General features: G+C 41.4%; 2 protein-coding genes across 2 annotated transcripts; both read right to left on the reverse strand.

Moving 5' to 3' along the window:
* Positions 1 to 11,241: 11,241 nt before the first annotated feature.
* LOC147437592 (uncharacterized) lies at positions 11,242 to 13,816 on the reverse strand. Its single transcript, XM_086486582.1, has 5 exons — positions 13,481 to 13,816; positions 13,027 to 13,221; positions 12,206 to 12,358; positions 11,972 to 12,119; positions 11,242 to 11,846 (listed from the first exon to the last, which is right to left on the reverse strand). The coding sequence occupies exons 1-5, from the start codon at positions 13,814 to 13,816 to the stop codon at positions 11,509 to 11,511; spliced, it is 1,170 nt and encodes a 389-aa protein (XP_086342708.1). The 3' UTR covers positions 11,242 to 11,508.
* Positions 13,505 to 15,277, reverse strand: LOC147437593 (glycine-rich domain-containing protein 1-like). Its single transcript, XM_086487113.1, has 4 exons — positions 15,056 to 15,277; positions 14,723 to 14,983; positions 14,214 to 14,657; positions 13,505 to 14,069 (listed from the first exon to the last, which is right to left on the reverse strand). The coding sequence occupies exons 2-4, from the start codon at positions 14,894 to 14,896 to the stop codon at positions 13,965 to 13,967; spliced, it is 723 nt and encodes a 240-aa protein (XP_086343239.1). The 5' UTR covers positions 14,897 to 14,983; positions 15,056 to 15,277; the 3' UTR covers positions 13,505 to 13,964.
* Positions 15,278 to 16,409: the final 1,132 nt, after the last annotated feature.

Below are 16,409 nucleotides of genomic sequence, written 5' to 3' on the forward strand. Positions count from 1 at the left end.
AGGAGAGAGTTTGTTTTTACCTTTGTAAACTCCCTTCTCCTTGGACCGATTGTTGTTGTTGTTGTTGTTGTTGGAAGTGTCTTGGGAATTATTTTGAGCATTGGATTTCCCCTTTGCATCATTTTTATCTTTGTTTTCCATGGGCTTGACATTACGTCTAGCCCCTTGATGGAAATTGATGCGTGAAGCAACCATGGTGTGGTGGATTACTTCGGTAATAGTACCGGGCCGTTGAGAGTTGATGTATTCGGCCATCTCTTCAGGTAATCCCGCACAGAATTGCTCTCTTTGCTCGGCAAAGTCTATCTTTTGAAAGACAGTAGCTTTGAGATGTAAATCCCAAAACTTGTCTACATACTTGTTGATAGACTCATGAGAGAGAAGCTTCAAGCCGCGCCATTTGGTAAGAACTTTATCTTTAGTATCGCTTGGCAGAAATTGCTTCATGATGGAAACTCGTAGGGTTTTCCATATCTTTGGGGCTTATCCATTGCCACGAAGGCTAGCCCACCATCGACGAGCTGATTTTTGGAAGTGCATAGCTACATGACGTAGCTTGGAGGACTCTGTGAAGCCCTCGTCCCCAAAGGCCGCGTCAAATTGCTGGATAAGGCCAAGACTTTGTCGGTAGCACCAAAGGTGCCATCGTAGGTGAGAAAAGAGATACTCTTTCCTCCCTCCTTGAACTTCTTTAGCTTTTGTGACCTTCGCCATGCAGGAAATGATTTGCGATGTCCTCCCCTCTTATATTCTCTAGGAGAATAGCCATAACTTTCATCGGAAGAGGAGGAAGGTGAAGAAGAAGGAGAAGAGGGTGACCTCTTCCTAGCCCTTTTCTTCCTTTTTTTCCTCTCTTGCCTTTCAGAGTGATGAGGAGAAGGACTATGGGTTGCTCTTTTCCTCTTGGGAGGAGTAGGCAATCGTCTAGACCGCCTTCTTCGTGGAGCCACATCTTCAGAAGAACTTAGACTTTCATTGCTTTCTTTCTCTTTGGATTCCTCCTCTCGAATGGGAGAGAGTCTTCTTTTGGGGGTCTCTTCAAGAGGCCTCCTAAGCTCTCTCTCCTCTTGGAGAGGAAGGGAAATTCCATAGGCACGAAGTTGTTGAGTAACTTCGGCTTGCAAGGTAGGGTTGCCCATAGCTTGTTGCAACCTAGTCACAAGATAATTCACAAACATGGGAGCATCATCATTAGCACCTTCATGTGCAAAATCAAAGCTATCAATGTTCATTCTACTCTCTTGATTATTGTCAGCCATGTTAACAAAATTTTATGTATGTACTTAGTGTATGCTTTGGCAATTCAAAACCTTAGTTGCCACTCCTCTTAGCCTTTGAAAATTGGCTCTTAAGTATCTACACCCACGGCTCAAAGTGGTTAATTATAGAGAGTAGAGGAGTAGGTCTAACATAGCAGAGTTGCCAAGGGCTAGCTCCTTTCGGACTTCTTATGGCTCAATAATGGTAAAGCCATAGGCAAGTCTAAAAAGACTCCATTATTAAGTCCAAAGCTCCCGAGGTGTGCACCATCCCCCACATAGTGGGCTTAACAAAACCGATATTAGATCCCAGTTCCACTTACCCTATTATAATTAACAACATCAACCATTTATAGGCTACTTAAGGACCTCTCTTCTTAAGCAAGAAAAGAGAAACCAAATGCTCTGATACCAATGTAATGGAATTAGCCTATTCAACTTGAGAATAGCGGAAATTAATGAGAATACTTTCAAGAAATAACTTTGTGAGCATAGCGGGTAGACATAATTGAAGATAGCAACCTAATCATAGCAATTAGTTAACTTGGCATGAACAATACTTTTGCAAGAGAGAGAATTTAGAGAACATGACAACAGTTGAGGACCGGATTTATGTGGAGCCGGTCCCCCCTCCAATAGGCATTTGTATTATGATTTCTCCCATTAAGAGAGACTTGTTACAATACATTCTTTGTGTTCCTTGTGACCTAGGTGATGCAATGAAGATGGAAAGCTTCATGCATCACAATCATAGCATAACATAAACTTGAAGAAAGCTTTAATTGTCCCAAGCCTCAGTCCCAAGACCTCAAACACCTTCGAAGGTGGAGAGAGCTAGCAGGGAATGAGGGTAGGGAAGAGGAAGAAGAAACATTTCATAGGAGAAAGAACTAGTTCCTCACTTATCATACTCTTGTTGCTAGCATACATAATAGCATAGTAATGAAGAAGAAGGAGATGACAAGCTCAAGCATTGAAGCATGGCTCTTGGTTGGATTTGCACTCCATAGCCAAGAGTGTTGGTATAGGCTCTCAACCTCTACTTGCTTGGAGAGGGAGCTCTTGCACTTTGCATAGCACACAATGAGAGTGATTGTGAGTGTGTGTGGGTGAGTATACCCCTCAAGCAAGCCCCTAGCTAGCTTGGGTCGACCCCCCCTTGTAGCTCATGCTTGAAGCTCATTGGACCCTCCCAGGCCTAGCCAATCATGAGCAGGAGGCATTACAAGCAGTAGGGGTAGCCTTGAGACAAGTGTCCCCCTTTCCTTTTTGAGAGAGAGGGCTAGATAAATGCTAAAACAATTAGATAATTCATGTAATTTATCATTGGACCCCTTTGAAGCTTAGCCAATAGGCTTCAAGAAACACATGAAGGTAACATGGGTAGGGGCCTGACATGTGTCCTTGTTGCCTCTTCAAGTTGGGGCTTCCCTTGTGTGTGTGAGTGGGTATTCTCTCTCTAGCCCCTAGGAAAAGGGCTCGCCCCCCCTCTTGTAGGAACGCTTTTGACTTTAGGTGATCAAGCACCTTACTCACCAAGCATGACAAAGCACTTGAGCTAGGGGGTGTTCCCACAAGCATCTCACGCAAGCTTCTCAAGGCACCTCAAGTACCTTAATCATGCAGCAAGTCAAGCACCTCAAGCATGGAGCCAATCAAGCACCTCAAGCATGACAAACACCTCAAGCACGACAAGCACCTCAAGCAGGACAAGCACCTCGAGCTTGGGCCTGGTTCCCACCTCAAGCTCAGCCCTAGCTTACCTAAGGTCAAAGGACTTTTACACACATTTATTGGAGGTCTTCAATGAAGCTAACCCTAAGGTCTTATGCTCCATTGGTTAGCCTTGCTCTTTGATAGACCATCTCCCTTTTGGGCCCCTTTACCATTGGCCCCGTGTTGAGATAGATCTATAAGCACATATCTATATCTTAACACTTGTTTCCGTTTATTCTCCCACATTAAGTGATCAATTTAATATGAGAAAATCATTTGGGTTGGTTAGATATTAGATTTTATGACAGCCTAATTCTATCACCAAAGTAATCCACCACACTATGGTTGCTTCGTGCATCAATTTCGAACAAGGGGCTAGATGGGATGTCAAGCCCATGGAAAGCAAAGATAAAAGTGATGTAAAGGGGAAAACCAATGCCCAAAATTATTCCCAAGGTAATTCTAACAACAACAATTGGTCCAAGGAGAAGGGAGTTTACAAAGTTAAAAACAAACTCTCTCCTGAAGAGCTTGAAGCTCTTCGCAAGGACCACAAATGTTTTAAGTGTGGCGAGCAAGGACATGGTTATCATTCTTCCCCGAAGAGAAATGCCCGCAATGAGACTCCTAGAGCTTCCACTATTGAAGCTCCAAAAGAGGATGCTCATTACAAAGGATCACCTCTCTCCTATTCTTGGGGAAAGTTAAGGGAGCATGATGCCTTCATCTTGTTTGACCCTAGATCTACTCACAATTTCATATCAATAGAGTTGGCCACCAAACTGGGCATTCAAGCTTTTGAGATGGGAGATATTGTAACGATCTACACAGCTTTCAAGGGACAGCAAGCCTCCGTTACTCCTTTAATCGGGAAATTGAGGATTCATGTCCAAAGCTATATCAACAAAGAAGACTTTTTCATCTCTCCTCTCCAACATGAGGATGCTATCCTAGGGGCACCATGTTCAACTGCATGGCTCCCAACATGAAGTTCCCTATATAGTAAAAGAGCATCTATATAGATTCTAGTGAGTCTGGTCGTACTATATCACTTGTAAATCATCCTTCTTTTGACAAATCAATGAAAAGCTCAGTTTTTGCGTACATGATTTTTGTCAAATAGACCCTAAAAGGTCCTAATAATTCATCAAGTGTAAATGTTAGAAATCAAGAAGAGTTTGACTTGTCTAACTTTCTATAAGGATTCCAACATGTGTTCATCAATGATATCCCTATGGACTTACCTCCAAAACGAGGAGATGATGACCATCAAATCGATCTCCTACCAGGAAGCTCACCACCTAACAAGCCTCCTTATGAAGTTTCCCAAGCTCAACAAGAGGAGATCATGAGGCAAGTACAAGAATTGGTAGAGAAAGGGATAATGAGGCCTATCTCCTCTCCCTTTTGTTCTCCAGTCCTTTTAGTGAAAAAGAAAGATGGTACATACCGCATGTGTGTGGACTATCATGTACTAAATCATATCACTATCAAAAATAAATTTCCCGTACCTCAGGTAGAAGCTCTATTTGATAAGCTTCAAGTCTCTACCGACTTCAATAGGATTTATTATTTTGATAGTTTCAATACATGCATTTGTGTCTTTCATTTAGTTTGGGGCATACCATTCTCTCTCATATGTTTCTCTCGCACCCACTTGTGCACTCTCTCTCTCTCTCTCTCTCTCTCTCTCTCTCTCTCTCTCTCTCTCTCTCTCTCTCTCTCTCTCTCTCTCTCTCTCTCACACACACACACACACACACACACACACACACACACTCACACACACACGCACGCACGCACGCACGCACACACACAGCCCGTCAAACCCTAAGCCTGCTCGTTGAACCCTAAGCCTCAACCCTTGCGCGTCTCCCCTGGGAGAGGGAGGCCCTATGGGGGGTGTTAATGCCCGAGCTCTACCCCATGCCCAAGTCTGAAACCTGCCTGCTGTGTGTTTTCTGTTGTGACATGCTCATCAACGGGGCATCTATTGCGTCTATTGTGACTTGCTCCTCAGCAGGATAAGGGCATTTTTCTCTCCCTCTCTCTCAGCCCGTCGAACCCAATCCTCATCCTTTTGTCATCGATACCTTTTAACCCCCTTACATAGAGCATGGTTAAATGCTTCCAAAAAAGTCTGAATTAGTATGAGCCCTTGATCTCACGCACCACTGTGTGCCCAACAGAAATTCTCAGCTTGATGTCGTCCTTTGGCACTCTTGTTGCACACAAGAGCTTTCTTGCGGTGGCAGTGGCACCAAGGAAGGACCCCGCCGCCCGCCAAGAAGCACGAATCACAACCCTTGAGGCTTATATTCAAGAGCTCGTTGGGGAGAATGCAAGACTCAAAGAATGTCTACGCAAGCTTGAAGATGCGAAGGAAGTAGAGAGCCAAGCTATGCTTGAGAAAGCACACGCAGTCAAAGCCTCACTCACCAAAACTGTCATGGTAGTGCAGAAAGAATCACATGAAGCAACACATAAGAAGATTGACACCAAGATACAGGCGGCCCTACAAGTATGCCGGCTATAAGAATATCTTGGCCTCAAGGTCAGGATTGGGGGGCTACACTCATTTGTGGTGTACCACGGAGGACACCCTAGAGGAAGCAATCATCAAGCTCAATAACATTCTTCAACCTGTCTACATCAATCCCAAAATTGTTGCCTGGATCAACAATACACATAGACATGTGCCACCCAAGAATTGCATACTCACTTTCAAGGACAAAGATGAGTGTATGAACTTGCTATGTCAATCTCGACTTCTCAAGGGAAAAAAGATTTGGATTGCTGAAGAATTGACCATGAATTAACTCAAGAATAAAGCAAGTGAGCTCAAGAAGATGCATGAAGCACATAAGCAAGGCAAATGGGCAGTCTACCGAGGTGGCAAAGCGATCATCGAAACCCCAAACCAGCTCTCCCCTCAGCCGACCCTCCTTAGGTTTTTGTTCTCTCTTTTTCTCTACTCTACCCTCTTGATGGACCCTCAGTCCTTTAACTAATATGTATCAGCCCGCACTGAGAAGGAATTGTTGTAATGTGTTTTTGGTCCCATGGATCATATATGACCTCCGTGGACGATAATTCAATCTATCAATCTATCTCCCCTCCTTCATGTAGTAGAAAGTGAATTACACATATATTCTCCAAGCACTCGATATTCTTGAGTCTTCTTTCATTCCTACACATTCAAGGGCAGCGCAATTTGCTAGGTACTCTTGGATGCGGTTTGGCTGGTGGATTAAAATCCATGCTATGTCAGGCACAAGAATCTCCTCCCCTTTTTATGCTTCCTCACATTGATGTATTTTGTTGTTGTATAAATTGAGAAGATGAAAATGTTTATTTATTGCATAAACCCCTAGGGAGGGGATCTATCATCATTGGTCTGAGAAGCAATTTACCCTTGGCTTTGTGACTAGGCCCAAAAACCTTGTCAAAAGCATGGATAATGTTTTTATTTTTTATGGATGTGTCCTCTTACAACAAACAAGAAAAGAAAATCCTCAAATCCTTTGCAAAAAAAAATACGAATAATATTTAAAAGTCCTTTAAGCATATATGATGGTATTGTCACATGTGACAGTATTTTCTATACGCGTAGACTCAAAAGAAATGAACAAATTATGTAGTGATATAATGTGTATATTGGCACCGTTGTCAAGTAACGCGTCATAATCTAAAGTGCACAACATTTACAAAATCCTCAATAGAAGGAGAGGCCTCAACAACATCCATATTCATTAGGAAAAGGATGGGATAAAAAAGAGGCCGTTTATCTTGGCCGCATCATTAGAGAGGGATTAAGAAATCAGAAAATGGATAGGGGCTATGTGGCCAAAAATCCAACATTGTAAGAGGCTTATAAAGATTCCCATTGAATATCTAGACTTTCAAATAAACTGGTCAATTTTTAGTGAAAAGGGGCAAAAGCCCTTGGTTTTGTTGCTTATTTTAATGAAGATCATGGCTAAAATATTGGAGGTGGGAAGGCCCCCCTCCATTTCAAGTACCAAATGGGAAACTCAAACCCGGTTAAAAGTCTTGCAAAATCATGCACCCAGCAGATTTTTGGCATCTTTCTTTAGCCTCTTCCAATCTAAAAGGAATCTTGGGTTAACATACTAATGAGATCCTCTTGGTGCCAAGATAAAAGGCCCTTCCTCTCCCCATCCTTCCCCTAATAAGCCTCTTTCTTCTTGGCCTCTTTTGCAACTAACTTATAACATTGCTTAATGGCATGATTATTAGCCTTCAAACCCATTTTTCTTGCCCTTCTTCTCATCCTCATCAAAAGGTGCAGAAATTAATCCTTGGCTTTGCGACTAATTTTCATTTGCATCTTTGGAATTGTAGATTCATTATGTGTACTCAGGTCTCTCTTTCACATGCATCTATTACAATTTGTATATTTTCTACCATCTTCTATCCTTCTCACGTACCACATCTAGTAATTCTCTTTACATCATCACAATCATCATCTCTAATTTTACTACCATCTACCCTACCTACTATCATATTTCCTTCACCATCTTTTCTTATGAAATCTCATAGCCAAAGATCCAAGTGTTTTCAAGCCACACCAAAACATCCTTAGCGGGAAAGAAGACGGGGTGAGATTTCTTTGTTTTGGAGAATTCATGGGTTCCAAGTGTGATGAACCAGGCAAGTATCGTGCAAAATTTTGAAGCCTTCTCTACATTTCTATAACAACCACAAGCTCTATAAAGTATGGAAGTAGCAATGTTAAGCGCATTGGAGGCCATTGTAAACAAGCCTTGGATAAGATCGATGGTCAAGACATATCCAAGTATTTCAACGATTATGCAAGAGGGATGGAATTATGCAAGGCTCCAAAGGAGAAGATGATTAAGGATTTTGAGGTGATCATTCTTTCAAAGCTAATTTCACATGCTAGAGAGATTCATCACAAAATATAGTGAAAACTAGGATGAATTGAAGAAAGATCTCATGGAAAGATCGTCTATGGAAGATCCATAACTAGTATCTACTAACTTTTTGGAGTGGATTTTTGAACCCAAAGGGTTTGATGGTGATAGCACTATATACGAGAGGTTGACCACATATATACTCAGTTATCAACGATCGTAAAAACAACAAAGTTTGTAGGATGAAAAGAATGAGTTGTTTCTTCAAGCAAGAGATATAAAACTATAAGAAAACTTTTGAGTGCTTTAAAAAGATAAGCACACTATGAATGGACTAAATACTGGCTGGAAAGAGGTTACTGAGGCTATTTGGGTGAAAGCATGACTAGGTGAACACCAAAGCTATTTCCGGGACATCACTATTTGGCAAATTAATAGTTGTAATATGTTTGACAAAGATAGAAGAACCCAAGGCGTGTGATATATCATTAGATAGCTCTTGAAGAGGAGAATCTAAAAAATTGTTTGGTGCCAAATTTAGAATTAATTTGCAAAAATTGTACACCGCGCCACGGCTCATAGTGCAGCTATTCAAAACTAGTAATCAAGCCATAAAAGTGTACCACCCAGTCATGCTTTCACCCATTTTCTTTCTTACAAAGGGACTAAGATGTAAGGATAGGATGATTGTGTCTAGTGATGTTGCTAATTTTAATATGGAAGGGGAAATAGGTAAGCCACAAATTGCAATTCCAAAACTTCATTGATCTATTTTGGAAGAGTTTGTGAAAGGAATGCAAGATTTGAAGCTAAAGGTCTCACGTGCTAAAGAAAGATGTGAAAGTAAGGATCTTGTCTTTTCCAAAGATGATAAATATGCTTTTGAAGTTGCTACCTATGGTCTACAAATGGAAATAAGCTTTATGTTTCTAACCTTGGATTATCAATGCAAGTACATGTATGCTTAGGCTAGCTCTCTGACAAGTTACAATAAGCTGATTCTAAGGTTAATGTCTGTAGTATTTGACCTAGGTGGAGTTTAGGAAATTTATGTAGAAAGGAAGCATTTGATCGAGGGGCTAGCTATAGTTTCCATAATCTAGAAAAGAAAAAGATTATGATCATTGCTATGGTCAAGCTGACTATGAGGAGGCACAATTTGATTAACATGCAGATTGAATGTGGCACATAGTGAAGGATGTGGAGGTTTGGAGGGGGTAGATGTTGTGATGCTATGCAATCAAGATCTGAAACACTGTGAAAGGTTTTACATGGAAATACCACAAATTGGAAGTGAAAGAGTTTTGGTTCCATCATGTGAGGCCCATATTTAGTGCGCTTAGTACAAGATTAGTCAAAAATTTAAGTTTTTTGGCCCATTTAAGCCTACACTAATCATAAGAGGCCTACATTAATAATTTTTGGACATTTTTTTGTAAATAGTTTGCCTACATTTGTGAAAAAGCATTGTAAACTTCTCAAAATAGAATTTTGTGTGAAAAGAAAGTTATATTTTAGCTATTCAAAGGAAGACGATTTCACGTCTTTTCCAATCACAACTTAGAGGTTCAAGCAGCTTTCCTAAGGCAAAAGAGGAGGATAAAGTCGGGGGATTTTTTATCAAGAATCCTACAATTTTACCTCCCTTTTAAAACCAAGAAAGCCGTTAAACCCTTCATCCACCGATAAAGGCAACAAAACATACAATTCTAGTACATTATTTGTGGAAAAGGATAACAAAGAGACATCTTTGTAGGGTTTTTGATATAGTCAAGGTTCAATCTACATCTTTGGGTTTCTAAATGCTTTCTTGTGAATTGATGTCTCTATCGCATATCTTTTCCACCATATTATATTCTTCCAAATATACCAAATCTTGTAGTTCTCTCACCATAACCAACATCATTGCTTCTAATTCTACTGCCATCAACAATATCAATATCTCTAATCTATTGTTGTCATTTGTCCCTTCAATGTCTCTACCCCACAAATTCTCACAGCCAAAGACTTGATGTCTTCCCCTTCACACCAAAGCAACGTCGAGAGCGTTTGGATGAATGCTATCAAGGCATGCGCCTGAGTATCTCTTCCATCCCAATGGGTCAACTGAAGAGTATATGGGTGCAACACTAAAAGTGCTAAACCTATGATTTTTGTAGTCGTAGCAAGACTAGAGCGTCCACATCCTCAATAATACCTACTTCTACAACGCTTTCATTTGCAGGTATAAACACAATAAAACATGCATCAGTTTCATGTATACGGTTCCCCAAGCCCTTGGCAATTTATGTACAAAGCACCATAGATGTCCACAATGGGTGATTTGTTCCACCCAATTTATCCTCAACAACAAACATGCAAAAAACATCAATGGTGTCAGCCATGGCCATTGCCTATACTCGGTGCAAAAATTACATGTTTGAAGAAGAAATTACACAAAACCACTCTATGCTACATAGCACAACTTGTAGAAGATTGAATAGGTGTCTATACTATTGAATTGATACTTGTAAAGAATTCTACACACAAACATGAAATTACATGTTTGATGCTAGATCAAAGTGCTACCTTGAAGTATTAGTTGACCTAGGAATGCCCACTAAAGTGATCACAAAATTGGAGATGAGTAGGTGCTCGCAACACTCCTCATGAAGGTTAAGGCATGCTTTGATACCAATTGTTGAAGGATAACGGAAGCACGCACATAGCTTGGAGAAGGAGAAACTTTAGAGCACACAACACAAAGATGTTATTAGTGCAATGTACAAAGATAAGAGATGTCCCAGACTTGAACCGAGAACCTCATATTTCATCTCTTCGCCACGTTTTGAGAAAGAAATTCATCCAAGAATGCTTGTGGTTTAGCAATTTGAAACTAGCAATTCCAAAATAGTGGAGAGGTGGGATTTTTGAAATATAGTCATATTTAATAAGGAATAACTGCATTGGATTTACCATTGGAAGACGAAGTAAAGAAAGAATACCATTCGTTGACATCAATTAGACTTTACCTAGTTGCTCTTTTAAAGATATCCTTTGAGGCATTTGAGATAGCTAAGACCTAACAATAAGCCACATCACCATGTCTCTTCAGAGGCTCTTTTACCCTGCTTGCATGTCCTTAAGTGTGAACCAAGAGAAACAGTGGTGCTAAAATATTGTATTTCCTTGACTTAAACCTCTTAAATTTTGACTTTTCTAAAATTCGGAAGGCTCCATTTAAAGATTGTCATTTCTAGAATGTTTTGATTTCATGATGTGCAGCATAACATGCGATGGAAATATGTTTTTGGGGAGAGAGAGAATGGGCAGCACTCCAGATTCTTGCTATCTAATTTTAACCATTTCGACCTCAAGTTGTCCATGGATCATAACAAGTCCCTTGCATATATTGATTCTCCAAACTTTTTTGCTTATTAAGCCTTCACATTTGAGACTTTGCACATTCTCAGAACCCATCTTTGTCAAATGGAGCCTCCACATTCTGCAACTGCGTCATAATTACACATACGATGACATATATCAACAAGAAAAGACAAGATGCCTTGACACATCCCAATACCTTGTATTTTCTATAAACAAAGAAAGACAGTATGCCTCCAACCACAGCTCATTCCTGTTGCATTGACAGATGTTCAACCACCACACCCTCCACATCCTCCACAACCGCCACCTCCACCATCGCCCCCACCTCCATCATTGCCACCTCCCAAATCAGAAGTTGGGAAAGTCACAAATAAGTAATCTTGATTTGTGGCCCCAGAGGTGGTCGACGATTTAGGTTGATATGCAATCTTTGCTTGACTCTTCAATTCAATTTTTCCTCCAAACATGGTACTTGTACTGTTCTCTTTTATCCAATTTCCCTCAAGTGAGCTTGGCGCCCCTCTCTTTGGTGAAGCTTTCCACCAATACTGGTAAGGCAACCTTTTTCGTGATGTTGAAGCACACGTATCCTCAAAGATGATAGAGCCTAGTTAGCATAAAAAAGAAAACCTTACAATGTGAGTTCTTTACCAAGTACGTTTTCGCCTTACCAGAAGAAAAATACAATACCACAAACACTTTATGAAATGCAAATCAACAAAAAAAACCCACCCCATTCGTCTGACAATCGGCTTTTCTTTTTTTTCGCACTTTTCTTTCTCAGCCTAGCTGTGGTCTCTAGACCCTTCATGTCTAACACAGAAAGTGCGATAACATTTGACAGCAATAGTACAAAAGCAACATTTTCTTCAGCTGACACCTGCATGAACCAGAACTAGTGGGAACAACAAAATTCAAGGCTTCAGTGGGACATGGGCTACAGAATCATCCAAGGCAAGAGATTACCTCCATAGTCCCTGTCTTCCAATTCAAGAGTGCAGTAGCCCTGCCCTGGGGCGAGCCCGCCAAGTTATGACGTACGACAGTAACAAAGCCTGCCTCTTCCTCCTCAACACCATTTACCTCATACTCGAGCCGTCTTCCACAAGCAAGAACAACCTAAGAAATTACAAGCTGCAAGTTTGTAAATTATTGCTCCAAAAAATATAACAAGATTATCAAGATAGGAATTAGATGCCATCGGTCTCAACTGTCATTTGTACTAGGAAAGTCAAAAGAGCAATGGGAAAAACTTGCATAAGAATCTGCTAGGCAACTTGACAAGAGATAGTTTTCAAACAATCAGGATAAGCATGTCAAACCCACACATTTGCATAGTCTTATGAGCATACGATCACATGAAAGAGCTTCCAAGTGCCTGTCAGGTCATTACTAGGGGGATTAGTTCACCAGGAAAAAGCACAGTGGAAGGTTTCCTCAGAGGTCCAAGATATAACTCATCAATGGGTAGGCACTGCATCCTTGTTCCCCTTGACTTAGAGAGCTATCCAGGTACTTGTGCCGATTCAATGATGGCACTAAATAGAGCCACTGGTGTTCATCCAACAACATCAAATTATCCGAAATCTTCTACATACCCAAACACTTTTGCCTCCTATTTGAAGAGCTTTTGAGCATGCCTACTACAGCCATTAAACCTAGTCAATGCGAAACTAGAGCTGGACAACTGCATCATAATTTCTTCAAAAGCAATGCACAATCCTGTCAGGCAATTTGGGAACAGAACTACATAGATTTAACCATCAACAAATGTGGATTTATCATACTTGTGTTTGCAAATTGTCAGCTTCTAGCTCAAGAACAAGCCCTCTCCTGCATTCTCGATCACCAGGCACACTTTGCACAACAAGACTAAGTTCTGCATTGCTATCAAAGAGTCTCCACGATCGATGATTTGCAACTCCCTGCTTCTCAATGGCACATTGCTGAGCAGAAAATGCTATTTTGTCTGTACAGTACAGCTGATCATGTTATCAGTAACACAGTCTGATGAAAGGAGGTCCCAGATACATAAGGAGTGCCCTCTAGAGACATTACCTGATAGGATTCTTTTCTTGGTGGATTTTTCCTTCACCCAACCCCCCTCGTGTACTTGTATGCAGCCACGGTCTTTCTTGTACCTAGTAGGTGATTATACTCTTTAGATTCGCATGGCATGATTAAGACCCTTGTCTATTTTATGTGCAACCTCATATACAGATATTTTCTTTCACTAGTGACAGCAGAAAAATCATAATACACAAGGTACCTGGCTCGGATAACAAAGACTTCCCGGTCAGCCTGATCAAGGACGGTCCTCGTCATCCAGCATTCATCTTCTGCAGCTAATTTGTTCGAAATCATGGAAAGCTTGTTATTTGATGGGACAGACTCTATAATGTGAAACAAATGAGGCCCTAGTCGAGGAGAAGTCCAAGATAAAGAAATGAACAAAGACAGAGCAGGTGCCATTCTTGAGAGGCTCTTGGTTGTTGATTGGGTTTCTGATGCGAGCTCAAACCAATCATCAAGGCAGAGGGTCGATGACTGCATTAGACTCTCCCAAGGAAGCGTCATTCTGCCTAGAACCTTGCTACCAGAGATCTTCTGTTTGATTGTATTGTTATGCTTTTGTAGCACCTCTAATATCAAGCCCCCTGTTGTCCTCTCTGCTTCAAATCTCAATGTAAAATTCCATACTGATCCACAGTCCAGCTGACTTGACTCAGCTCGAAAATTGCGACATTTGTTTGCCATCCGTAAACGAACCCACACTGCTCTTTCTTGCAACCATCGGAAGATCTCGAGCTCTGACAATGGTCAACGTAATCTACAGCCCAACACAGACACAATCAGCTGTGTCTAAAATTAGGGGTCATGTAAAAAATTCTTATGATAATATGCTTTTGAGCCATGAAAAAACTACCACTGGTACCTCTCATGTATCCACAGATCACTAGACTCAAAAACAAACCTGCATCACTTCACGGGATTCTTTTGTTGTATATCTGAATGAACCTCCAATATCTGGTAGTAATGAGGTGACCGTTTCTCCTTGTAGGGGTATTGGAACAGGGGCTGGTGGCTCACCTCTATACATGGCACCTTCTCGAATGTAAGGCTTGCCATATCTTTCCAACCACAACTTGTGAGTCAGAATGGAGCTCTTCTCCAGCCTGCTCCCGGGTGTTCTATCTGCGACAGAGTCGTCATGAGGTAATAACCTGTCTAAAATTCTCCTCATGTCGTCTGTGTAACACTTCACATTGAGCTGATGGGCATGCCACAGCAAGTCTATGTCGTAAGTAGGGACCAGAAACAACTTGTTCTGAGTCAATGAATACAAGTGCAGGAAGCCCTTGTATCTCTGCTCTGCACCTCTTAGATACTTCTCATCTTTCATGTGTGATCGGGAAACCTGGTCAAGAAAACAACTCTCTCTCTCTCTCTCTCTCTCTCTCTCTCTCTCATATGACAACGTACCTGGTAATAGAAAGCACTTTGCCTTGCAGCAGCTTCATGTAGATTGTACTTGAAGTTGGAAAGTTCTCCTTGTTTCGGAGGCTTCCACTGCTGATCATACTGAAATTGGGTAAGATCAAGCAAGTAGGGCTCATGTGGGAAGCGCTCCTTCCAGAGCCTGCGGGTGCTCTCCATAGCTCGCTCATCATCTGCGTCAATGAAAGAAGCTGCTGGGAGCAAAACGCGTCCATAGATCCCCTCACAATCCTGTGCATAGGCAGTCTACAGGCAACAAGCGCAAAATGACCTTTAATCAGAATAAAACAACAGCTTCACGAGTCATGATGATGAGACCTGCCAAACGGAAGCCGGTACAATTCTGAGCCAATACAGCCGTCACTGGTTCTAACTTCTACGCATGTCCGTCATTTGAGAACACGCAATGGGGAAGGAGAAAACCCCCGAAGTGAACGGCGGGATCTCAAGGCGGACTAAACCCATCCCAAGGCGGCATCCCAAGGCGGACTAAACCCACACGGTCAGCGCAATAATTGAGGCGCGCTAAACTTGGGCAGCACACATCTGAAAGGCTTGGTCTACCAGTTTTGAACCCGCAACCTCACCCGGGCCCATGATGTTTTTACAATCTTTTATTATGATCCAACATGCTCTGTCCAAGTTTAGGGGGTTTAATTTCTAACCGGGTTTAGCTTTGATGTGACAGATGCAACTACGATTGCATTGATTTCGTGTGTGTGACTTGTGAGTCGTGGATCCCCTCACCACCTTTCCTTTGATGTTGTGTGTTATTTAATCTTGAGACACAACTATAGCACCGAGAATCTATGCTATCTATTAAGCACGGAGGGATTCCGGCATCCCCCTCTCTCTCTCTCTCTCTCTGTGTTCCTTCTTTTTCCTAGAAATTTCTCTCTCTTTCTCTCTTGAGTTTACTCTCTTTGTCCCCCTCCCCCCCCCCCCCTCTCCTTTCTCTCTCTCTCTCTTTCTCACACACGCACACATGCTTACATGCATGTGGCATCAAGCAGGCCCGTGAGCTCCTCACCTTGCTAGCCCTACAAGCCTATGTGCTTGATCCTACGAGGTAGGTTAGTGTGAAGGCCTTCCTAAAATTAGACATATGCAATGAAACGGGAAAGAAAACTAAAGATGCTTTATATAACTTTTCCTTAAATAATCGAGATCATTCTAAAACCTTTTTGAAATCAATAAATAACAATAAAAATAAATTTTCCTTGCACTTCATCTCTCTCTCTCTCTCTCTCTCTCTCTCTCTAGATGGTGCCTTCCTCTTTTTCTTCCTCTTGGTCGTTGTCTCTCTCTCTCATACAGAGTCACACACACAAAATACAAGTTTCTCTCTCTCACTCTCTCTCTCATTGTGTTTGTGTACGAAAGCCGTTGTGAGTTTCTCACCTTCTTTTGTCTACGAGTGTATCATGTCTAAACACTAACTTTTTTTTTTAAAAAGTCAACTTAGCACTAATTAAACCAACCACCAAACTCTATTAGATTTTTTTTTTTGTGGGGTTTTGTGTGTTGGGGGAAGGGGAAGGGAAAGCCTCGGCACTATCTAACACGGGATATTATATGAAGTATAAGCGATGAGATCTACGACATTGAAGTGAAGCACATTTTTCTACGAAACTTAGACATCGTTCAATTTATTTTCGTTTATTTTTTTTGT

The sequence above is a fragment of the Adiantum capillus-veneris genome, chromosome 17, assembly GCF_014529385.1.
Source record: "Adiantum capillus-veneris isolate H3 chromosome 17, ASM1452938v2, whole genome shotgun sequence".
In the NCBI taxonomy this organism is placed as follows: Eukaryota; Viridiplantae; Streptophyta; class Polypodiopsida; order Polypodiales; family Pteridaceae; genus Adiantum; species Adiantum capillus-veneris.

Excerpts from the sequence above, each read along its gene's own strand:
- LOC147437593 (XM_086487113.1), bottom strand. The coding sequence starts at position 14,896 with ATGGAGAGCACCCGCAGGCTCTGGAAGGAGCGCTTCCCACATGAGCCC. Across the intron at positions 14,658-14,722 it reads AAAGTGCTTTCTATTACCAG|GTTTCCCGATCACACATGAA; the intron begins GTACGTTGTCAT and ends TTTCTTGACCAG. Across the intron at positions 14,070-14,213 it reads AATCCCGTGAAGTGATGCAG|ATTACGTTGACCATTGTCAG; the intron begins GTTTGTTTTTGA and ends GTTGGGCTGTAG.
- LOC147437592 (XM_086486582.1), bottom strand. The coding sequence starts at position 13,816 with ATGACGCTTCCTTGGGAGAGTCTAATGCAGTCATCGACCCTCTGCCTT. Across the intron at positions 12,359-13,026 it reads CTGACAATTTGCAAACACAA|GTTGTTCTTGCTTGTGGAAG; the intron begins GTATGATAAATC and ends GTAATTTCTTAG. Across the intron at positions 11,847-11,971 it reads CCGATTGTCAGACGAATGGG|GCTCTATCATCTTTGAGGAT; the intron begins GTGGGTTTTTTT and ends TATGCTAACTAG.